The 23972-nt window shown below is 55.2% G+C and overlaps 1 protein-coding gene across 1 annotated transcript in view; it reads right to left on the bottom strand.

Moving 5' to 3' along the window:
- NTNG2 (netrin G2) overlaps positions 1–23972 on the bottom strand; it is a 66504-nt gene that overhangs the window by 5501 nt on the left and 37031 nt on the right. Inside the window, 5 exon segments of the mRNA XM_058524348.1 lie at positions 392–466; positions 3719–3780; positions 3782–3854; positions 4724–4750; positions 8337–8509. Coding sequence (XP_058380331.1) covers positions 392–466; positions 3719–3780; positions 3782–3854; positions 4724–4750; positions 8337–8509 — 410 coding nt within the window.

The following is a 23972-nucleotide window of genomic DNA, read 5'->3' as shown; positions in this document are numbered from 1 at the left end:
CCCTGCTGGGTCTGCCTGCCACCCAGCTCCTGCAGCAGCCCTCTCGGACTCTCTCTGAGCTCCCTCACTGCCTGGGTATCCTGTGAATGACGGTGGCAGGAGAGAGGATTCTGTTATGAGGGCAGAGTCTCCACTTGGCTCTGAAGCCCTTGGGGAGAGTGTAGGATCAAGAGGGTTTGGGTTTGGTGAAGTCACGCTGGCCCTCTGTAAGTAGGTGAGAGTTGGGGCTGGGGGCAGGTAGAGCTCCAAGGCCCCTCCCCTCGGCTCCCGTAGGCCCCCTCCCTCCCTGGGCTACACCACACCTGCTACCTCCACTACAGAGGGAGGGGCCTACCAGTCTAAGACGGAGCTTCCCAGGATTATGGCCTGTCCCAGGCCCTGCCCCCCATACCTTCTGCACTGGAGGACACCTGGGGCCAGGGGGGGCTCTCCCGGAGAGGGGCAGCTGTAGATGGCCTGATCCACTCTTGGGGGAAAGGAGAGAAGAAACCAAGTTATGCGAGGGGGTGGGGGTGGGGAATCCTGGGGACAGACTGAGGCATCAAACTCCCACACCCCTACATCCCCCTTATGAGAAGCAGCACTATAAGAATCAGCTCTAGCCACTCTCTACACTAGCCAAACAGAACTGGGTCCAAATCTCCTGGAGAGGCAGCGTCTACACTACTGCTGCCTGTGCAGGGCACGGGTGGACTTCAAGCCAGTTGGGAGGTGGCCCCGTGCCCGAGAGTCTGCATACTGTGGGCAGTCCTTTCTTCAGCGGGATGCCTGATTTTTGGATTTCTTCTTCCCTCCCTGTGTGGTCCCCGTTCCAACTGAAGGGTCGAGGTAGATAGAGTCCCATACCTGGACCCAGACCTCGCTGTGCTGAAGTCTCTGGCTAACGGCAGTAAAGGGGGTGTGTGTTCTGGCCAAGACATCAAATGTGTCCAGAAGGGTCCTCTAAGGCTTCCTGTCCAACCCCAATCCAGGGACTGTAGCATCCTCCGACGTCTGGCCTGCCTCCCCGGTCAGCCCCTTTCCCACCTCCCTGACCCCTGGTTTGGGCCCATTTTCACCAGGGACCCCAAGGTGAGTGAAACCTCAAATGCCATGGTGCCCATCTCTGAGACTAACTGGACACAATGCAGGGGAAGCAGGCGGGCTGGCAAAGGCAAGAAAGGGTTCTGGGCCGAATTTCAAAGGACAAACCCAGAGGAACAGAGGAGAAATCGGATTTTTTCCGCTTCTTAAAGGGATTAAGCACGATGCCGGTTGGTGGGGAAAGAAAAAGAAAATCTACGATCTAAAAAGTGCGGGAGACTTTCCAGCTGGGAGCCGGGAGCCTTTGGACAGCAAATTGACATGAATATGGTGTTCAACGAGGAGAAGCGGCTGCCAGACCCAGATGGGCAGGGGCTTAACTAGAGCCGCAGTAAACCCGCCCCGAAGGCACTGGCTTTGGCGCCTTCTCCCTCCACCCTCCGCGGCGGGAGAGCCAGGGAGGGGATTAGCGCTGAGCAGCCTTTCCCGCCTGCCGCAGCCCCTGCCCTCCAGAGAGCTTGACCTTGGCGGGAGGGAGAAGCATCTGGGCAGGGTTCCTGGGCCCAGCTGGGCTCTGGCCACCAGAAGCACCTGTTGGGAGGCACCTGGAGAGACTCTGGACCTTTCCGGGGGCAGAAAAGTCACCTGTCTGGGCTCTCCAGGGACAGGCTCAGGTGTGCGGGAAGAACATTCTCGCAGCGGCCTGTGTCGTGTGCCAAGACCAGATGGAGGCCCTGTTTGTTCCTTTGAAGCCACGCAAGCCAGGTCTGAAAGATGGCGCCACCTCCCAGCCCCCGAGGCCTCAGGGTGGTGGCACTGCGGGGCCGAGGGGGCAGGTGGCGCCTGGAGTCAGTGGCCCGAGTTCGAGTCCTGCCTGTGGGCCTTGGTAACCCTGTTACCTTGAGCCACTGCTGCTTTCTTTTCTCTCTTGTTTCTTTTTAAGCGGCTTTATTGAGGTACAATTTACATACCATCAAATCCAGCCGCTTCGTCCTAAGACTTACTCTCCTCACCAGGGGGACTAGCAAAGGAACAGCCCCCATCTCACGGAGCTGTGAGAGAGGAATACAACAATGCAAGCACAGCTCCTAGCCCAGGAGATGTCCACTCTCCCCCAACTGGAGCGACTGTCATTATCAGTGGGGGACCAGGAATCACGGGGCCCCGTGCACAAGGCTTCAGGCACTAAACAGGAGCCATGACCCTGGATGTGGGCTGCTCAGGCCCCTGGCTGTCGCACTGGAACCGCCTTCTCCCCTTAATGCCCTGCCGCGGGGTCCTGGGCTCAGCATGCCCAGCTGACCATGCCCTCACTGACTGTTTGCTAGTCCAGCCTGGAGGGAGGGGGCCTCTTTCTCACCACATGGGTCCTGGGGACCCTCATGGTTCAAACCTTACCTCGTCCAGGCTCACTGCCCTGCCTCTGACTCTCCCCTTAATTCCCAGTTTTGCAGTTTGCCCTCCACCAAATCAGAGGCAGCTCCGACCATGGGTTCAAGGTTCCCCGGTGTGTGTGTGATAGCGAGAGCGTCTGGCCTCCCACCCAGATGGACCACCATTTGCAGGCAGACACAGCACCCACCAAGACTGTTTTTGCTTCTGTCTGCCCATCCACAGTCTCAGAAAAAAGCGCAAGTCTCAGGCGGCTGGGCCAACTCGTGTCCGGAGCCTAGAATTCCTAGAGTAACCCCATCCTCCACCCCAAAGAGGATTCTTGGCCCAGGAGGCTCCCCTGAAATCCTCCAGCGTCCTGGCTAGCCCTCGCCTCCTGCAAATGTCTCCTGTGGAGAAGGGAGGAGGCAGAAAGGAAAAGAGCAGTATTATGCCACGCTCTGGCTCCTGGCTGGGACCAGGAAGGATTCCCCTTGGCCAGCATCTTCCTGGAACCCTCTGGGAAGGATGAGTCCTCTCAGACTCCTGGCATGTGCAGTGTGCAGGGTCTAACGGGACTCCCCAGGGGAGACCAGAGGGCCACCCAGCACTCCAAGCCTCGAAGACACACAGATCCTGCCTTTGGAGTGGAATCTGCGTCAGAGAGCCTGCCTGTAGCTGCAGGTCCCTGAGAGCAGCCACTCTGGTTGACGTGGGGCAGGACGTTGGCCCCAGCCCGGCCCTGCCCCCCCACTCAGCCCCCAAATGCCCAGCGGTCCATATTCTAAAACCCCAGCTCAGAGGCTCCCTTTGGCCTTGCTGATCTGAGGGGTTTTCCCTCTGGGCTAACGCTGGCTGTCCACTCCCAGGGTTGGCTGCTGAGGGGCTGGGGGCAGAGCAGGCTGGGGTGGCTGGCTCTGCGGGGCATTGAGGCAGGAGCCGCTGGGAGACAGGCCCCGTCTTTGGGTGAACTTCATGTGGCCTCGCTGCCACTGCCCACCCCCCAGGTCTCCCTGTTCTTTTGGCCACGCTGGTCTCGGGGCCCTCCTGAGCAGTGCCTTTGGGGGCAGGAGGAAGAACATTCCAGGAGCTTGACGTGAGCCCTGGATCCCCTGGCTGGGGCCCCATGACAGGTGAGTCTAGACGGCCTGCCTGGGCCCCACGCTCTGGTGGCACTAGGGTTCTAGCATTCTCTACTCTCAGAGCCAAGCCCTCCCAAGAGCTGACGGCCCCCGAGCATCGCACGTCACAGACAGAGGCAGGGACTCGGGAGAGAAGTGGGGAAGGGCAGGGCAGTGGGGGCTGCACCAGGACAGTCACCCACCTGTGGGCTGTAGGATGCTGGGGGCCCTGGGGGCCTGAGCAGTGAGCATGTTGGGGGCAGAGTGGTGGGGTCCCTCCCATGGCCACAATGGCCACAGGGGCTTTGGGGGTGGGATCTTTCCGGGACCTGCAGATGCCTGGCGAGAGACAGAGAAGCAAGAGCAAGTGGGGGAGTCGGCGGGTGTGAGGCAACTAGCACCACTGAGTGGACAGCGTCCCCCCCAGGATCCAGCTTCCTTCCGGTGCTCTCTCCGCCCACTGTGTCCCAGCCTGGGGTGGGGCGTGGCCCCAAAGATCCCTGGCGGTGGGAGGCGGCACCCCTTCCGAACCCTCTCTGAGCTTTGGGGTCTGTTCCACACTGGCTCGTCCTTTGCTGCTGACTCGGACGGCAATGCCCACGGGGCGGGGGTGCAAGGATGAAATGAGGCACTGGAGCATCCTGCCTGGCGCTTGAGAGGCAGGAGCTGAGCATGACTTCAGGCCTGCCCGCCGGCACCCACGCCCAGCCTTCCCGCCCTCCTCGCTGAGCTCTCAGGACCCACCCGCCTCCTTCAGACGGGCGAACGTGCTCTGGGGCCTGAGCCAAGTGGCTGCAGAGGGACAACTGCAGGCTGCTGGTGGGGGCCCAGCCCCACGGTCAGGCTGGGGGGACCCTGCCACTGGCCAGGGAAGACAGTGACCTCCACTCTTGCCCGGGGGAGGGGGAGGAGCGGGGAGTTCACCCAGGAGTCCAGGGGACCTTTCCAAAGCAGCACTAACCAAGAAGCTCAGGGGGAGAAGTTGTGAGACGCACTCAGCTGGTGCCACCAAAGGAGACGGAAGAAGCGGGTGAGCGATGAAGAAGCGAATGGGCACAATCAGAGGAGGGCGTGGAGAGCCCGCGGGCCCAGCGGGGACAGGAAAGCCCCTTCTTTTCTCTCCCACACTTTCCAGGATGTGCAAAGAGGCTCATGCGCTGGGGTCCCCCAACACCTTCCCCAGGGCGGCGACCCAGGTGTGTACTTACTGCCGATGGCGGAGCCCGCAGCGGCACCTGCAGGAGAGAAGAAAGGTCACAGCGTGGCTGCTGTGGAGTGAGGAACCCGGGCACCTCCTCCCTGCAGAGGAAGCCGCAGGGCTGGGGAAGGAAACTCAGGTCCTGGCAGGTCTCTGGGCCCTCACTGCGCAGGGACGCGGACCGATTATCCCCTTTCCTTCTCACCGCCGCCCGGAGAGGGAGGAGCCGCTATTAGCCCATTTTGCAGGTGGGGAAACTGAGTCTCAGAGCCATGACTTACCCTTGGGGACCTCCTAAGTGCCAAGCACTCCGCTGGGGGCTTCACCGGCACCCCTCTGGTTTGTTTTTAGACTCTTGGGCCCTCCAGGGCAGGACAAGGAGGCGGGAGCCTGTTCTCCGAGGGGCAACGGGATGTCTGGGAACACGAGGGTCACGGCCCCTGGGGCAGACTGGTTTCCTGGGGCCCTGATGGAATTTGCCACCAAAGGGAAACCACGGAGTGTGTTCCCATTAGGGGAAATGCGGGGACGGCCCAATACCCCATTGAAAAATAATCACAGTGGCCCCACAGGAGCCACCTAGTCCTCACGACAGCCCCACAGGGGGCTCATTAGGGTCGTGATTCTACAGACGAGGAAACAGTGCTCAGGGGGGAAATGACTCATCCAAGGGCACACAGTGGTGAGGGGCAGAGGCCTGACTCCACCTGCTGTCTGTCCGTGTGTCCGGGCCCCAGGGGCTGAGGGAGGCCTAAGGCCTGGTTTGACCAGGGTAAGAATCGTCACAGACCCAAAAGGAAGGAACCGGTGCCACGCTTCCCCCTGCAGGTGTTCCTGAGAAAAGACAGCCACTGAGGAGCCCCCAGTGCCTGGGAGGTCCTCGGAGTGGACGCTGTGGCATCAGCAGGGGATGGGTGGTGCATGGACCTCTCCTGGGTGAGCCCGGAGGCAGGATAGTTGGGGAGGCCTGGGAGGATGCGCCCGGCTGACACTTCCTCCCTCCTCTACCAACACATCTGAGCTCCCACGACGATGACACGACGAGGACGGGCGGGCACGGGGTAGAGCCTCAGGATGCCATGGGAGGCCAGCCTCAGGGGCAGACACGCTAAGGGAGGGGCAGGCAGGGACACAGATAGCAGATAGTTATTGTGTAAGGGTGTGTGCGGAGGCCGGGGAGGTGGGGGGCGACAGGCAGGAGGCTGGGGGCAGGGCAGAGAGGGGCAAGCTGGGCAGGGAAAGGTCACAGAGGGTCACAGGGGAGCATTCCAAGCCACAGGGAGGTGAAGATCCAATCACAAGAGACACTTGGGGGGTGGGAGTTCAGGGAAGTGGACCTGGAGGGGGCTTGAATTCGGAGGTGGGAGGCGGGGGGAGGGGGTGGTGATCTCACAGGGCCTTGTATGGAGGGCTTGACTTGTTAGGATTTTATTCTGAGGACACTGGGGGGCGGCACTGAAGGTTTTGAACAGGTGAGCACCAGGCAAGGAAAGCCTTTTGTGGAGGAGAGGATGGACTGGAGGGGCCCCGAGGGGAGGGGCGCGACTGCAGGGCCGAGGGCAGAGGTGGGGAGACGTGAGCAGGTGAGGATGGAGGGGCTGCAGTCAAGGGCGACCCCCAGACTTGCAGCTGAGCCCCCTGCGTGTCGGTGCCACTTGCTGAGATGGGGACATGGGAGGAGGGGCCGGGGAGGGCAGAGTTAACCTGGGCTTGTTTCCGTCTGTGTCTCTGGGCTATTTTCTCCTAGCTGTCCCAGAGAAGGTGGGAGCCCGGGTGGTGGGGGGAAGCACCCCCAGCCTCACCCCCGCTCCTGCATTTTCCAGGAGAAACCCCTCCTTCCTGGGGCTTGGGGGCCGCGCAGACAATTCCTGGGGATCTTGGGGAATCAGGGAGCAGGGAGCTGTTCCAGGAGCTCCCCCGAAAAGGAAGCTTCGGCTATCCCTGCAGGGTGGAGGGGAGGAGAGGTTTCAGAGGCAAAGCGCTGGCCCAGCCCATCTGTCCATCGCTGGTTAGACAGAGGGTGGCCTCCAGCAGGGGACCTGCAAAGAGTCTCAGTCTGTGGGTGCCCGGAGACTTTGGAGGATCCTTCCAAGAGGAATGGGACACAGAGAGAATGGAGAGGAGGTGAGGAGAAGAGAGAGGAGGGGGAGGCCAGCAGGACAGATGAAGGGAGGCGAGACAGTGAATCAGAGAGGGAAGTGACATCCACTAAAGACAGAGTTCAAGAACTGGCTCATGCAACAAAGAGTTGGGTCGGGCACCTGGCAGGAGGGAGCAGGCGGGGCGGGTTGTCAGCGCCCAGAGCGCTCTCTGAGCCTTTGAAGGCCATGAGTGCTGTGTGTGCCTGGCAAGTCACCTCTTCAAAGGCCTGTCGCGCCTCGGGCCCGGCACACGCACGACGTGCCTGTCACGGCCTCGCTGTGAGACTTTCGGCTTTGATCAGCCTAAAGTCACATAAATCTTTCACGTCGGCGGAGGGAGGGCACCGATGGAGGGGCTCCTGGGAGTGTGCCCAGGTGGATGGGCAGCCCTGATGCAGGAGGCTGCTGCCCGGCCCTGGCTTTGGAACCAGGTCCAGTGACTGGCACATAACTTGCTGTTAAAACTGGGAGGGCACTGAGGGCTGCTAGGCCTCAGTTTGCTCATCTGGAGAGCAGGGTAATAATAATACCACCCCTCAGGGTTGTTGTGAGGGCTAAGTGAGAAGCTGGTGCTAACGTGCCTGGTGCAGCCTCTTTGTCAGAGCACCGGGCAGACGGCAGACGTCAGTAAAGTCACTAGGGGGTGGGTCTGGGAGAGCAGCTCAGGGGCTCCGGGGGCTTTGTGATTTCACGGAGACACCCGTGGACCATGCTGGGGCCCCTGGGGAGTGGCGGGTGTTCCTGATGCAGGCGTGTATGGGTGACCCGAGGAGCGATTCCCTGGCACGGGAAGGCTGAGCCAGGGAGGGGAGGACTGTGCAGAGGGCGAGGGCCAGGGCCTCAGAGGATCCCTCCGTAAGATGGGATAATAGGAGACCCGCTTCCAGGGGCCACTCTGAGGCTCGAGGGGGTGGGAACCACTAGCGCCCTGGCCGGTTGTAAATGCCCCATAAATGCTGGTTATGAGGGATGGTGCTGATCACATCAGCCTGGAGTGAGGGCTCTCACAGCCCTCCTCCCTGACACCCTGGGGGGCCTTCTCTCCAGCCTCTGGGTCCAGAAGGGGAAGGACAGCAGGAGAGATGCTGAGCAGCTCATCTCGGGTTTCCTGCGGGCTGGGGCCAGAAGGGCGGCTTAGGTTTCAGCAGATTTTCAGCAGGTGTGCCAGAGGGTCTTGCTTACATGGCTGGGCGCTTGGGAGCCCAGTAACAAGGGGTGTATGTGTGTGTGTATGCCCGCGTGCGCGTGCATTTGTGTGCACATGTGCATGTGTGGACATGCATATATGTGCGTGCATGCATGCTTGTGTGTGCACGTGTGCTTGTATGTTTGTGCGCACATTTTTCTGCGTGCGTGTGTGTGTGTGTGTGTGTGATCCACAGCTCCTGGGGTTGACGGGCAGCGGGACCACGGTCTCGCTGGCTCACGGCTGGGGCACGCAGCAGCTGGGGACGCAGCATCAGCCCCTCCACTGGTACGTACACGCGTTGGGAGAGCCGTGGGGCAGCGGCAGGTAGGAGCCGGCGCGCCAGGACCGGGTGCGGAAGTTCCTCTTGCACTTGCCGCAGTCGGGGCCCGTGGTGTTGTGTTCACACTCGCACTGCAGGCTGCCCTCACGTACGGAGCACAGGTTGGCGTGCAGGTTGCACTTGCACCTGGGGGGACACAGAGGGGGCACAGACATCAGCAAACTCATGGGCAGGCCTGCCGGTCCCTGGGGAAAGGTGAGCCCAGCCAGCAGGGCCGGGGGGATATTGGGGCTGGCCTGGAAGGAACCTTGGAGGCCACCAGTGAAACCTGCCATGAAAAAATCCCCGACTCCCCTCCTGTCGAGCGAACACCACCATTTTAAGCCTTTCCCAGCGTGAAGGCTGCCCCTGGCTCTCTGCTGCTGGTCTACTGTCCTCTTTGATGGTGGTTCCAAGGGTTTCTTACATCTCGGTCAGAGTGGGGTGACAAGATGCCCTTGCCCCAGATGCTGTATTTTTAGTAACGCAGCTTCTGATCACCTTCGCTCTTGACCAAGGTGGGTTGACAGGTAGCAAGAGCTGCTCCGCGGCCCATGGTTGTGTAGACAAGGACCTGGCCCCAGGCTGCACCTCTGCTCTCAGCCGTGGCCCACGTGGCCCACGCCCACGCCCTTGAGGGGAGACAGAGAGAACCCCCGACTCCCAAACCCCTGTCAATTCATCCACACATGTATTATTCATTCATTCATTCAAATATTTATAGGCAACTCATTATTCTGAAAACTGGTAAATAAAGAGAAAGAATCAAGCACTTGTCCTGCCCATCCTATATAAACTGTACCTCCGGATAACCACCAGTTGATGAGGGAACGTCTCTTTTTATAGAAATATTCCTGCTAATAGTTGAAGAAGGAATGATAGAATCAGAAGGTTGCCGCTTAGCAGCCCCTACTGAGTGAATGGCTCTGGGCACAGCCTGGACTGTCACAGAGAGGGACAAGCAGAGAGAAGCTTCCCCGTAGAAGGATACACCTCACCCTGAAGCAGTCTTGTCAAAACAAGTTGAACGTGAATCTGATCAAGACTCAGGATCCAGCTACAAATTTACAGGAAATACAGAGGATAGAGAAACATACTAAACAGCACCAGGGGGGTGAAATCAGCAAAACCAGAGTGAGGGAAACTCCAGAGGTGATGTCCCAGCTTCCTTAACAGATGAATTGCAAGGGGCAAAATTTGATATGGAGGAAGCAGGGAGGAGGAGACCTCCCAGGCACATCACCCAACTGCAGGGTGTGGACCTCATCCGGGTCTTGATTCAAACAACCTCTAGACTCAGATAAACAAATGGAATGCACATTCATGAGACAGCTGGAAATTTGAACACTGACTCTATTTGACGATATCAAACAAATGTTTATTAGGTGCAGTGATGGTATTGTGGTTATGTTTTTAAAAGTCCTTATCTTTTAGAGTTACACCTGCAATATTTACAGATGAAAATATGTGATGTCTGAGATTGGCTTCAGAATAACACAGAAAGGGAGAACGGGGCAGAGACATAGATGAGACAAGAAGGGCCATGAGTTGATAATTGCCAGAGCTGGGTGACAGGTATATGGCGGTTTATTACAGTAGTCTGTTTTCATATGCATGTTGGAAATTCTCCATAATAAAAAGTTACAGAGAGGGAGAGAGCTCTATATTCTGATACGGGAAGATTTCCAAGATATATTGTCAATATTTGTAAAAAGCAAATTGCGGAATAACGTGTTTAGTAGAATCCTATTTTTATTAAAATATGCAAAGAAAGGTATTTATAGGGCACCTGTTATGTGCCAGGATCTGAGCTGGGACAGTGAGCATAACGGTTAACAAAGCAGACGGGGTCCCTACTCTGATCGAGTATGGGGTCTAATAGGGAGATCAAAAAAATCAGTGATTGGGGGGAGGGGGGAGGGATGAACAGATGGAGCACAGGATTTTTAGGGCAGTGAAGCAATTCTGTATGACACTGTCATGGTAGATACATGACATTATGCATTTGTCAAAACATATAGAATGTACAACATGAAGAGTGAACCCTAATGTACACTATGGACTTTAGTTAATAATAACAATGTATTAATGTGGTTCATCAACTGTAACAAATGCACCACACTAACACAAGATGTTAATAATAGGGAGACTGTGTGCGTGGAAATGGGGAGTATTAGGAACTCTCTGTACAATCTGCTCAATTTTCTGTCAACCTAAAAATTAATAAAGACTATTAATTTAAAAATAATAATCATGCAAATCTTCAATGCCAATTGTCATGGGTGCCCAAGTGTTATAAAAGGAGAGGGCATCCTGGGAGTCCTCATTTAGTCTGGGGGTGCAGGATGGGCTTCCAGGAAGAACAGTTTTAAACTAAGACCTGAAGGAGGATCAAAGTTACACAGGCCAGGAGGGGAGAACCTTCCAGAAGGAGGCAAGAGCACGAGGAAAGACCCTGGGGCTGAGAAGGCTCAACTCGTGAGGCCTGAGATGAGGCTAAGAGGGTAGAAGGAGGCCAGACCGTGACACAGAGGCCGGATATTATTCTTCAAGCAACTGACAACCATTGGAAGGTTGGAAGTGTCTCGCTCCAGCTCATATGTTATATCGCTGTGGCCGCTCCATGGAGATGGTTTGTCTGGGGGACAAGACCATGGTGGGGAGATGAGTGAGAAAGCTGTGCCCCCGCTGGCGACGAGGACAGTGGCCTGGACTAGGGTGGAGCCACCTACGGCCACCAGGGACGCCTGGCATGTGCGGCATTTCCCCTCACTGCTCATGTCATCTCAAAGATTGTTTCCTGAAGGCTGAAGGGCATTTCTTCTCCAGCTCTTCCCCCTTCTCCTCATTGCCCCCTTCCACGGGGCTCGGGGGTGCTGTCCCCTCTCCCACGTCACACTCCGCAAATCCCCCCTCCACCTCTGCTGATCCACACGATGAATACCGACCGCCCTGCGTCTTCCCTCCTCGGGAGTCAGTCCCGCCAGAGCCCTCGTCCTGGCTCTCCCTGCCTGCCCTCCCGCCGTCTTTGCCGCTACCCCACTGCAGCTCCGCTGTGGTGCCAGCCCTCCAGGGCGACGTCCCGAATGTGGAAACTGGTCGCCCCCGGCTTCCACCAGCTCTGCGGCTCCGAGTTAACCTACTGCCTGCAGGCTTCACAATCGCCAGGGCTGCCTTCCTTCTCGCACTTTCTCTGCCCTCAAATTATCCCACAAGGATTAAGGAAATTAAGGTACATCTATGCTATGGAATATTCTAAAGCTATTAAGTATTATTTTGTCAAAGGCCACCTCAAGCCATGGGGAATGGTCCTCACACGAATGAACGAGACCATACTTACTGAGCTCTTACTATGTGCCAGTGAGTGTCTCCTTCCATCCTCTAATGACCACAAGAGCTGGTACTATCGTCACCTTCATTTTACAGATGAGGAAATGGAGCCTCAGAGAGGTTAAGTATCTTGCCCAGAGTCACAAGGCTGCCCAGGAATGTGCCTGGGACTGGGACTCAGAGATATCTGACTCTGCAGTCCAAGAAGCTAACATGAGATAGAATACGGATTGTAAAAAGTAGGTACCAAGTGTAGGTATTGTAGCGTTATGGACTGTATTGTCCTCCCAGCTTCATACCTTGAAGTCCCAACCCCTAATGTGACTGTATTTGGAGACGGGGCTTTCAAGAGATAATTAATGTTAAACCAGGTCATGGGGTGGGGCCATAATCCACTAGGGCTGGTGGCCTTACAAGAAGAGGAAGAGACATGGAGCTCTCTCTCCACCACGCGAGGACACAGTGAGAAACTGGCCGTCTGCAAGTCAGGAAGAGTCCTCACCAGAAACCAGCCCTGCTGGCACCTGGATCTTGGACTTCCAGCCTCCAAAACTATGAGAAAATAAATTTCTGTAGTTTAATCCCCCCAGTCTGTGGTGTTCCATTATGGCAGCTTGAGCAAACTAACACGTGTAGTTTCTGATTATGTTTAAAATACATATATCTATACCCAAAACACCAAGAGAAAACACATCTAGGTATTCCTGTGGCTGTCTTAGGCAGGGAGGGGATGGGATTATAAACGACTTCTATTTTCTTCTTTGTCACTTTGCGTGTTTTCTATATTCTCTATAGTGAGCAGGTATTACTTTTATAAGCAGATAACAAATGTTATTTGAAAACAGGATGTCAGGCCAGGGTGGGGAAGGCGGCTGGTTCCTGACCTCACCTGCCTTTCCTCTCAGGAGGGGAAGTGGGTCCTTCGGGCCTGGGGGGCACAGGAGCGCTGTTTGGGAAACCATCACTCCATGTTACACACCATACACTGTTCGTGACTCTCAATTCCCAGCTCAGAGGATGTCTCTGGAATTCTCTGGAACAGAATTCGGATGCAGAGCCCTGTCCAAGGGCGTTAGCAGTGCTGAAGGCTGTGTAGTTTTAACTCCAGCTTCCCTTACAGCCTGGATGCTGAACCTGTTAAGGTTTCAGCCTTGACAGGTTCAGCCGCACACAGCTGAAATAAACAGGGCATGGAAAAGCCAGTTCACGCTTTCTCTGGAGTTCCAATCCACGACCACATATGTATTGTAGGCCTACTATGTGCTCAGCTCTGGGAAAGGCACAGAGGGGGATGGGCAGGCACCTGTCAGCACTGAGGACTCTTCTTCCCGGGGGCCTTAGACCCCAGAAAGGGTCCCTGGCAAAGAACGGTCCTATGCTTAAACTTTATGGGCCAATGCATATCACACTTTCCTAATGCCCTCATACCCTGCACCCTGACCCCCGACTCACATCCAGCAGCACAGTGCACATTGGCATTTTAAAGGCTCTGACAAGTCCTGCAGGAAAGAAACCTGTCTGACTTTGTCTAATGAAAGTTTGTTGGCAAAATGTGTTTGACCTCTGAAGGTTCTATTTATTTTTTTCTTCTCAATTCCTATCTGACATCCCACTGAGCTAGCTGGAGAGGAACACCCCAGCTGTGTGGAAGCAGGAGTGTACTCCATGCCTCTGGCCTGAGGACGGGATATTTTTAGATATCAGCTACATAAAGAAAAGATTGCCATCTCGACTTTGGGGGATAACATTGACCTTGGCTTGTTAAAAATGCAGAAAAGACCAGCCGAATCTGAGGAGCCTACTGTAATGATGGTAGTAAGGAGTTGTGGGATGTCAGAGCTGGACAGGCCCGCGTGGCACAGGTCGGGAGAAGCTGCCCAAAGTCGTGCAGCTGGTCACTCCTGACCCAAATCCAGGCGTCCCTCCCTGATCCCGGCTCCGCCCTGGCCCCATGCTGGCCAGCTCCTCCCACCAGCCTCATCTCCTAGAGGGGTCTTGGCTTCTCCACCCTCCCTGGCTTAGCCCTGGAATGAGTGCCTCCTCTACCAAGGAGAAAAGAAGTCCCGATGGGCAGGGCTGCCAAGAGGAGCCCACGCAGTGTGGGGGAAGCCTCGCCAAGGCTGGCACAGCAACAGAACCCAGTCAACTGAGGGAGGTGCTGCTTACACTTCCTGATTTTGCAGGAAGCTCTGTGTGTGTGTATGTGCATGTGTGTGTGTGTGTGTGTGGTGTTTGTGCACGGGGCTTGACCTCTGGCTCTCTCTTTGTGTCCCTCTCTCTATGTCTCTCTGTGTGTCTCTCTCCCTGTTTCTTTCCAGCATGTGTTCTGATCTGGTCTCCTCTGGACCTTTGCACGTGCTGTTCCCTCTACCTGGAACATGCTGCCAGGCTCCACCCCTTGCTCCTAAAGCTAACCCCTAGAGGAAGTGTCAGGTTCAAGGCCAAAGGTCACGTGTGCAGGGAGGCCTTTCACAGCCCCTGCCTCCCATAAGCTCCTGCTCCACTCTCCCTCATCCCTCATCCCTCCTCATTCTCTCAGCATCATCTCCCCAGGTGGGGTATAGAAACAACCAGGGGAGGCACATGCATGAACTATAAAACAGTTTAATGGTTATTATTTATTTTGGAATACACAATATTTTTTTTAAGTGACAAAGTCATCAAATCTGGTATCTTAAAAATATTATTGCCTACACGAGGCCAAAATTTAAAAGTATATTAATTTAAAGAAATTGTTAAGTAAATAAATAACATGAGATACCCTCATGCAAAAGAATGATGTTAGAACCCTACCTCATACCATAAACAAAAACCAACTTGAAATGGATCAAAGACCTATATGTAAGAGCTAACGCCAGAAAACTCTGACAAGGAAACATGGGGTAAATCTTCATGACTTTGGGTTAAGCAGTGGTTTCTTACACATGACACCAAAAGCACAAGCAACAGAAGAAAAAATAGAAAAATTGGACTTCAGCAAAATTAAACACTTTTGTGCTTCAGAGGACACCATCAAGAAAGTGAAAAGACAAACCGCAGAACCGGAGAAAAATTTTGCAGCTTATATCTCTGACCAGAGACTTGTATCTAAAATATAATGAACTCTTTCAACTCAATAATAAAAAGACAAATAACCTAATTTTAAAAATGAGCAAAGGGGCCGGCCCCGTGGCTTAGCAGTTAAGTGCGCGCGCTCTGCCACTGGCGGCCCGGGTTCAGATCCCGGGCGCTCACCGACGCACCACTTCTCCGGCCATGCTGAGGCCGCGTCCCACACACAGCAACTAGAAGGATGTGCAGCTATGACATACAACTATCTACTGGGGCTTTGGGGGGAAAAATAAATAAATAAATAAAATTATAAAAAAAACAAATGAGGAAAGGATCTGAATAGACATTTCTCCAAAGAAGATACACAAGTGACCAACAAGTACGTGAAAAGATGCTCAACATCATTAACCATCAGAGAAATGCAAATCAAAACCACAGTCAGTTACCCCTTCACACCCTCAGGATGGCTGTCATCAAAAACACAGACAGTAATAAGTGTTGACGAGGATGTGGAGAAATCGAAACCCTCATACACGGCTGGTGGGAAGGTAAAATGGTGCAGCTGCTCTGGAAAAGCAGTCTGTCAGGTCCTCGAAAGGTGAAACTTTGAGTTACCTTGTGACCCAGCAATTCTGCTCCTAGGTGTATACCCAAGAGAAATGAAAACATGTCCACACAAAAATGTGAACATCAGTGCTCATAGCAGCATTATTCATACTAGCAAAAAGGTAGAAACAACCCAAATGCCCATCAACATAAAAACAAAATGTAGTCTATACATACAACAGAATATCATTGAGCCATAACAAGGAATGAAGTCCTGGTACATACTACAACATGGACCACCCTTGAAAACATCATGCTAAGTGAAAGCAGCCAGACACACAAAAGGCCACATAACGTATGCTTCCATTTATATGAAATGTCCAGAAGAGGCAACTCCAAAGAGACAGGAAGTAGATTAGTGGTTGCCTGGGGCTGAGGGGAAAAGGGGATTTAGGGTGACAGCTAAGGGGAGCAGGGCTTCTTTTTAGGGTGACGAAAATGTTGTAAAGTCAACAATGGTGATGGCTGCACGACTCTGTGAATACACTAAAAGCCACTGAATTGTACACTCTAAATGGGTGTATTGTGTGGTATGCAAATTACATCTCAGTAAAGCTGTTAAACAAACAAACAAACAAACAAGTAAATAAATAGACATCTGGGGAAAATAGTGAAGGGGTTACCTGACTGACTAAGTCTGGGAAACCTGGTTTTATTGTAAGCTCTCTCCTACAAACCTTCAAAGGTTTGTTTTACTAATTGTGCAAACCTATCACGTTGGACCCTAAAGAAAGGCTTCTGGGGAAATATAGCTGATACAGGGCACCATTCTGAGAGCTCACACGAATGAACACGTCAGCCCTTCGCAACAACCCTATGAAAGACATACGTTAATATCTCCATTGTGCAGATGGGGAAACTGAGGCCTGGGGCGGTGAAGTGAGCTGCCTGAGGTCCCCCAGCTGGTCAGGGGCAGAGCCAAGACTTGAATCCAGGCAGCCTGATGCCAGAGCTTCCACTTAACGTCTTCACTCCCCGCTGGCCCGTGTACTGGGCTCCCGGGAGCAGAGCTCTCAGTGGGCGGGGCTTCCACCAGGCTCCCGGAGCACACGGCTGTGCAGCCCTGCACAAGTTCTTAACCAGAGTCCCCACTTTCTCACCTGAGGAGTGGGGAGCAACAGTCCTGCTTACACCACAGGCTGTCATGAGGGTCGGTGACATTGGTCATTTGGGAATGAGGCAATGGACGTGAGTGATGCACCAGCCACATCCTCTACCCACACCCATGGGGGTGGGATGGGACCAGAGCTCCTGCACACAGGCGCCTGTCCGGGGTTTGGCTCCATCCTTTTGCCTTTCCTGGGGACTGTAAGACCATGGCCCTGTGGGTCCCCTGGTCCCACAGCTCGGGATGTTTGGCCACTTACTGTGTGACCTTAGGAAAGTTGCTGGGCTTCCCTCTGCCTCAGTTGCCTAATCTGTAAAATAGGGTCGGTAGTGGCACCTACCTCAAGGGGCTGTGGTAGGAGCAACTGAGACACGGTCTGCAAAGCACTTGCTCAGTGCATAGAGGTGCTCGAACATGGTAGCTTCCCATTGCTTTCCTCATTTCCTATACTTACGAGCCTCTAGAGACAGGGCTCCTGAGAGCTTTCCATGAATGACACGCCAAATCCTCACAAGAGCCTTATGAAGTGTATATTGCTATCATCTCCATTTACAGACAAGGAAATGAGACACAGAGAAGTTAAGTAAGTTGCCCCAGGTCACACAGCCGGTGAACCCCACTTGAGGAAGGGTCTCAGGCAGGCAGCTGGGCAGTGGCCTGGAGAGGCTCCAGTGCTGGTTCTCAGACAGACACAGGCTCAGAGAAGTCCTACCAGCCCACGATTCCCCCAAACACAGGCCTGTCCTTCCCCGTCCTCTCTCAGGCTGCTATCCTTCTGTGATTTCTCTTCTCTATTCCAGGAGGCCCTTGGGAGATGGAATAAGTCAAATAAATAAGCAAGGATGAATAAATAATTTATGGAGCATTCACTCATATGTGAACAGGTGCTGTGTGACGTGCATTATTAACAGAATCCCTGTAAAAACGCAGAAGGTGCCACTCTCCCATTTTACAGGTGAGGATGCAAGATGCTGGCAGGTCACGTGCCAATCACTCACCCCAGGTCTCTGAGTGGAAGAGACGGGACTGGAGTCCAGGGATGCTGGGCGCTAGAGTTGGACCTCATGGCCCCTCTCCCACCCTGCATCTCTCTCAGAACTGCCTTATGCTGATTCCACGCGGATAATGATGGCCAGGGGAGGGGCACTGAGGCAGATCCTCCCCGTGCCCACCGCCCACAGCCTTACTGGCCAATTCTGAGGCCCGGCCTTGGCCAAAGAAATGCAGCCACAGAAGAAGGAAGCCCCCTTTCCCGCCCTCCCCCCCAATGCCAGCTTCTGCCTGCGTCCAGACCTGGGAGTGTGGTCCAGACTCCTGGAGGCACCTCCAGCCCAAATATTTCCCCTGCGTCCGTGGGATCAATTTTCCCAAGGAATTGCTTTCTGAATGTGACCTTTGAGAACCATCAATCTCACCAGGAAACCATCACCTGAGCCGCCTGACCCCACTACACAGCACTTTTCAGCTCATCCATCAGGAAGCATTATTTAATAATGAACAGAGGGACAGTGCAAGGCCGGCCAGCCCACGGGCCTGCCACTGGCCAGCAGTGGACTCCTAGCCCATCAGGACCTGCTGCCCCCTCCCCACTCCCACCCCACTGCAGAATCCCACGGCTTCAACTCCTTGGATGTCAGCAGGAGTGGTTCCATGGGAGAAAGCGAGAGAGAGTTAGAGAGAGAGAGAGGGAGAGAGAGAGAGAGATGCTGAGTCAGCAGCCAGATTCTCGCCCAGGCCCTGCTCCTGATTTGCTGGGTGACCTTCAGCAAGTCACTTCTCTGGGTCTCAGACCTTTGCAAATTGGAAGGGTTGAATTATAGCTTAGATTTTCAATTTTGTTATTTAATTGTTTGTAAGTGCTTAGCATACTCTCTGGCACACAGTTGGCTCTCACTATCTGCTGAATGAATGAAGGAGGAAATGAGGGAAAGAATGCATGAGATAATGCACAGCATCTGGTATGGATCAGCTGCTCAATTAAAGGCCAGTCAGTGTCACAGCCGGGCTGAGGCGGCATGTGGTGGCAGGTGACCAGCCTCCGGGTCTTAGCTCTTGGTTCATAAAACTGGAAAATGCATGGTTCCCACATGACAGGGCCGTTGGGAGGATGGGATGAGCTGTCACATGCAGAGTGCTTAGCACCGGGTCTGCACATAGCGAGCCCTCCATAGATGCTGGCTGTTATTATTGTTCCTATTGCTAACGGCCAACAAGTGACAGAGGGAGGGACAGAGGTGGGCACGTGGGGGTTCCTGGGAGCAAAGATTGGCCTTAGCTGCAGCCCCCAGGTGCCCAGCCCCAAGGGACAGGCCCCCTCATCCACACTGTCCTGCTGACACTCCACCCCGGAGCCCCTCTCAGGGGCAAGCAGCTCCCAAAGCAGACAAGACTGACCTGTTCTCCGGAGCCCTGGCGGCCCCACAGCGGAGACATCCCTGCTGTCCTCTTCAAGTCACTTCCATGAAGAGCCCCCTGACACTACGGCTGCCACATTCAGCAAATAAAAATACAGGACGCCGGTTAAATTTGAATTTCAGGTAAACAATGAATAGTTTTTTTAGCATAAGGATATTCCATGAAATATTTGGGACATACTTATACTAAAAAAATTATTTGTCGTTTATCTGAAATTTAAATTTAACTGGGCGTCCTGCATTTTATCTGGCAGCCCCCACCCCTGCTCACCCACATGGCTGAGTTGTGGCCCTCTGGCCTGAGCCCTGACCCCTCTCGAGGCCTGGCGTGGGGCACACCCACTGGCCCACTGGAAGCTGGCTCTGCTGCCTGCCCACCAGACAGAGGGCCGTGGCCGCCTTCTCTGCTAAATCGTTCCTTTTTCTAGAATTGATGAGTCCCTAATGAGGCCCAGGGGACCACAACTGTTTGGAGGCAGTGCCTGCCCTCGCCTCCAGGGGAAGGCTGTCCGGGACAAGACAAGTTCTAGGGGAAACGTGCTCTGCCCCTGCCAGGAGGGGACTGACACGCTGGCTTCACCCCGTCCTGTCTCCGTGCTGGGCCCTGTTGGGGGTCCAATAGCACAGGAAGCCATCGTCAGATGGCAGGGGCACCCGCCTGTGCCAGACCGCAGCGTGCCGTGCCCCGCAGGGAGGGATGGGCAGTGCCCGGGGGCTGCCGGTGGGAGCGCCATCTGGGCAGGAGCCTGGTACTGGCGCTTTGAGAAAATCGTGAGCGGGGCCCTTCCCTCCTCGGGGCGAGAGGAGCTGGTGGGGGAGGAGGTGGTTTGGAGTGCCTCCCAGACAGGAGGGCGGGAGAAATGTAGGTCAACTCCTGGCTGCCGGAAAGAGTGATGTCATGGGCTCCTTGGGGGAAAGACGGGGAAGCGGTGAGTTTGGGTGAGCGAGAGAGGGTGCTGGAGCTGGGCAGGTTGGAGGGGGCCACGTCTGGCCCCTCTCCTCTCAAAGGTCAAACCACCAGGATTTCAGGACACTCACAGCGACCCCTGGCACACGGGGTGCACAGGTGAGGGGCAGGGGAGAGCCCAGGACCCTGGGGGTTCTTGGTAACTGACCACCTCTGCCTGGCATCTCCCCAACTTCTTCTGCCACTTGGCCGCACATTATCACACACAGGTGTACTGAGGGACTTGCATAGTTCCGACACCTCGAAGGCCAGAGTCAGAAACCAACCAGTCTTTAAAGCAGCCAGCAGCGTTTTCCCATTTCTCTTGCCAGCTAGAGCCGGTATCTTCGGTAAAGACTGTTCTGTTCTTTTGGGTAAACATTTCAGTGGGCTGTCGGGTTATGAAGAAGCAAACCCCACACCTCCGCAGGCCTGGAGATGTTGGCCCATGAGGTGGACACGCTCTGCAGGCTGAGGGAGAAGGCGACGTCACTAAGGGCGCCTCCCTGTGCAGGGCCCTTCCCTGTGCAGGGGCCGTGGATCTGGGGCGGGGGCCTGGGCTCCATCCTCTTCTACATGATAATTCCCACCCACTGTCTCCAGGCCTGAGTCAAGTTGTGACGAAACACCATGGCCTGGGGGTCTTAGACCTTCTTTGGAGGATTAAGAGAGAGACTGTGTCCTTGGCTGGGGCACAGCAGTGTGGAGAGATTGGCAGCTGTCGGGGAAGCAAGCAGTGGTCAAGAGAAAAGCCCAGAGAGTCTGGCTGGATCAAGAGGTGACAAGTGACCACAAGGACATAGCTGGGGATCATGGTAAGGAGAACTTGGTAAAAAACTGGACTTCCCGCTAATTAGTGGAATGGAGGCGGGCTGGCGTTTTCGAGGGAAGAAAGCCCATGGACACTGGAGACCTTGAACCATCTGGGTCAAAAGGCCGCCAGTCAAGGCCTGAGACCCCGCGGAGGGGGAGACCGAGAGCAGAGCTGCACGGAGTGGGGTCTGCAAGGCCCCGGTCGCCTGACACGACCTGGCTTTTCCAGGGTAATGTGGATAAATGCTGGCTGGTGCTCCTCCTGGAACGCAATCAGGTCGGCAATTGAGTTCATTGGCCAAATCAAATTTGGGCTTCTGCGCGAAGTCCTTTTATATTAAGTGCTTTAACGTACATCACCTCCTCCAGTCTATTGATAAATCCTATTACCCACAAGAAAGCCAGAGGCAGCTCCCAGTGAACAGGAGAGAGGCTGATGGAGGGGCACTGGTGGGCTGGGTGTGTGGCCTGAGGGTGACACCATGGGTATGACCAGGGCCTGGAAAGGCACCCCCAGCCTGACCGGGCTGGTTGACTAAAGCAAGATCGCCTCTTCCCCTGTGGGAAGCCCAGCCCCCTTAGGCAAGGGCCAGGCCCAGGTGACAGCCCAGAAAAACATGAGGAGGAGCTGGTGTGATGGTGGAAGGGTGGGCAGCGACAGGCGACAGGGGTGGGTGGTAGCAAGCCCAGCCAGTTTCATCTCCCTGCCTCCTAACTCCTGTGTTCTAGTCTCTTTCTTCTCCGGAAGGAGTTACTGACCAGAAGACTCACTTGTTCATGTAAGTGACTTCATTTGTTCATGAATGAATGAGTGAATGAATTCAGCAAATATACAGCATGCCCACCTGGTTCTCATGCTGGCCTTACAGGGTAAACAAGGTAGACCCAGTGCCTGCTCTCTCAGAGCTCAGAGCCTGGCTCTGTGTGTGTGTGTGTGTGTGTGTGTGTGTGTGTGTATGGGGGGTCAGACGTGTATGTGCGTGGCTACGGTAGCTATGACAGTGCAGTGGGATTGCTGTGCTCCTTGGAGGCCAGCAAAGGGGACAGGGGGATGGCTGCTCAGGTCTCCAGGCTTCGGGAGCCCCAACAGGTGCTGTCTGAGCCAAGCCCTGAGGGCCGAGGAGTTTGCCAGACAGGAGGGTTGTATTCTGGGTGGAAGTCAGAGGGACCCAGCATTGGAGCGGCTGATCTGCGAGTACTCAGAGCTCAGGCTGCTGAGGGAGGTGGGAGGAAAGGGATCCACGTGGCAGCGTCATGGAGTGTGGCCTCGATGCTAAGGCCCACGGGAAGGGTACTGTGCAGGGAAGCGACATGACTGGGTTTGTGTTTGCAGAAAAACCTCTGCACGGAAGGGGCAAGACTGACGTGGGTGTGGCCAGTCACCTCCCCAGACAAAATCCTGGTGGCGGTGCGCCTGTCCCCGGGGTGCAGGGGTGGTGATGGGGGTCCCTGTTAGGGACGTGCTCAGGCTGAGAGCATGGGGAGGGATGCGTAGGAATCGAGGTGGCGCATTTCCCCTAGAGTAGAAAGAGGCCTCCAGGACCCCAAGCACAGAACGGGCAGCTCCAAATGGGGGAGAAGCACCCACACTCCCCAAGGCCAGAGCAGCGGAGCCAAGGTCACTTGCTGACCCTGGGCTCTGGCCGAGGCCTCCACTCACCCCATGGGTGGGCGTCTGTGAGCAGGGTGCACGGTGCTGGTGTATTGAGTGATGTGATATGACTGGTGCTTGTGGAGGCGGATTCAGGAGTGTGGGTGGGGCAGGTGTGTGCGGCCTGAAGGGGAGCATCTGTGGATCTGTGATGATGTGGGTCAACATGCCAGCGAGCCTTCAACGTGACCCCCCCAGGCTCCCTTGTTGGGGGCAGAGAGAGGTAGTCCAGCCTGGGACAGGAGGAGAACACGGCCTGATGATTAGTCTGGGGTTGATCTGCCTCCTCCCCAACAGGATGTCCCCCCTCCAGCCCCGTCTGTCCTGCCCATGCCTCATTAGCCCCAATTACAGCTAACCCGGCCCTCAAGTCACACAGCTGGGGTGGGGGACAGGAGCCTGCTCCTCCAGCCCCGCGCTGGTCATCCCGGTCCCCCGCAGGGCGCTGCGCAGGGCTGCACTCCCCAGTGTGCTGTGGGCAGAACGCTGGCTTCCCAAGTCACTGTGGCGACATCTAACATTCAAATGGGTCTCTCGTTCCTGTGCACCTGCTGACCAATGAAGGGGGCGGGGAGAGGACACCCAGAGGCTATTCTTGGCCGGAGAGGGTCCTCCAAGTGAGCGAAGCTCCCGCGGAAACGGGGTTTGTGCTCGGGTGACTGAACGCCGGCTCCTTACAAATGACAGCGGCTCCCATTCCCAAGCACCTACTGCGTGTGGAGCCCTGAGCTCCCCCGCAAGTTCTCAAGATCCGCACCACAGAGGATCCCATTTCACAGGCGGGGAAACTGAGGCTGAGGACAGTGAAGAGACCTGCCCTGGGCCGTAAACTAGCAAATGAAGGAGTTGTAATTCAAACACAGGCTTCTCTTTGACACCACAACGTGCTGCTATGGACTCATTACAAAGAGACCTCTTGGAGCCTCGAGGATGGCTACTCTCGGTTGCCAGGACTGACGAGGGGTCGCTAGAAGAGTTAGAAGCTGGGGTTTCCGACCTAAATACTAAATCTGTCAGCCTGCCTGCGTTCTTCTCCTCTTACACATGGTGGGAGGTCGCCCTCCGTCCTCTCCTGCTCTCCACCCCACCCTCACAGCTTCCTCCAGCCCTTTCCCTGCTGCTCCCCTCTGCTCTCTCCACATCGTCAGTTTTGGGTTATTCCCACCAGAGCACCTCCCCTTCTCAGGAAGAACCCTCTCCTGCCCCCCATCAGCCCATGCCCCATTTCCCTGCTCCCTTTCAGGGTCAAACATCTTCAACGCCTTATTGACACCCCCTTTTTCTTTACCCCTCATTCATTCTTTTCAAATTTTTTGCATTCACCCTGGAACCCACCCCAAGATGGCTTTCTTCCCCAACTCCCCCAAATCTGCTCTTGATGAGGTCATCTTTGACCTCTATATTGCTTAGTCCATAGGCCCTCAGCAGCATCAGCCACAGGTGCCTGATCCCCCTGAAAACATTCCTTCCGCTTGGCTTTTCTGGATTTTTCTCCCCTCACTGGCTCCTTGTTCTCTGTCCTGCCTTCACTATCCAGCTTCTCAGGGCTCCATCCCAGGCCCAGCGCTCTCCCCATCTCCCCTCTCTTTCTCGGGGGTCTCGAATGCTCCCACAGCGTTAGGGGTCATCTCTAAGCCCAGGACTCCCCGGTGTCCAGTCTCGCCCACACTTCAGACTTGGATGTCCAATGC

This window comes from Diceros bicornis, chromosome 28 (assembly GCF_020826845.1).
Source record: "Diceros bicornis minor isolate mBicDic1 chromosome 28, mDicBic1.mat.cur, whole genome shotgun sequence".
Classification (NCBI taxonomy): Eukaryota; Metazoa; Chordata; class Mammalia; order Perissodactyla; family Rhinocerotidae; genus Diceros; species Diceros bicornis.
The sequence above is the reverse complement of the archived record's forward strand: the minus strand, read 5'-3'. Positions and strand labels throughout refer to the sequence as shown.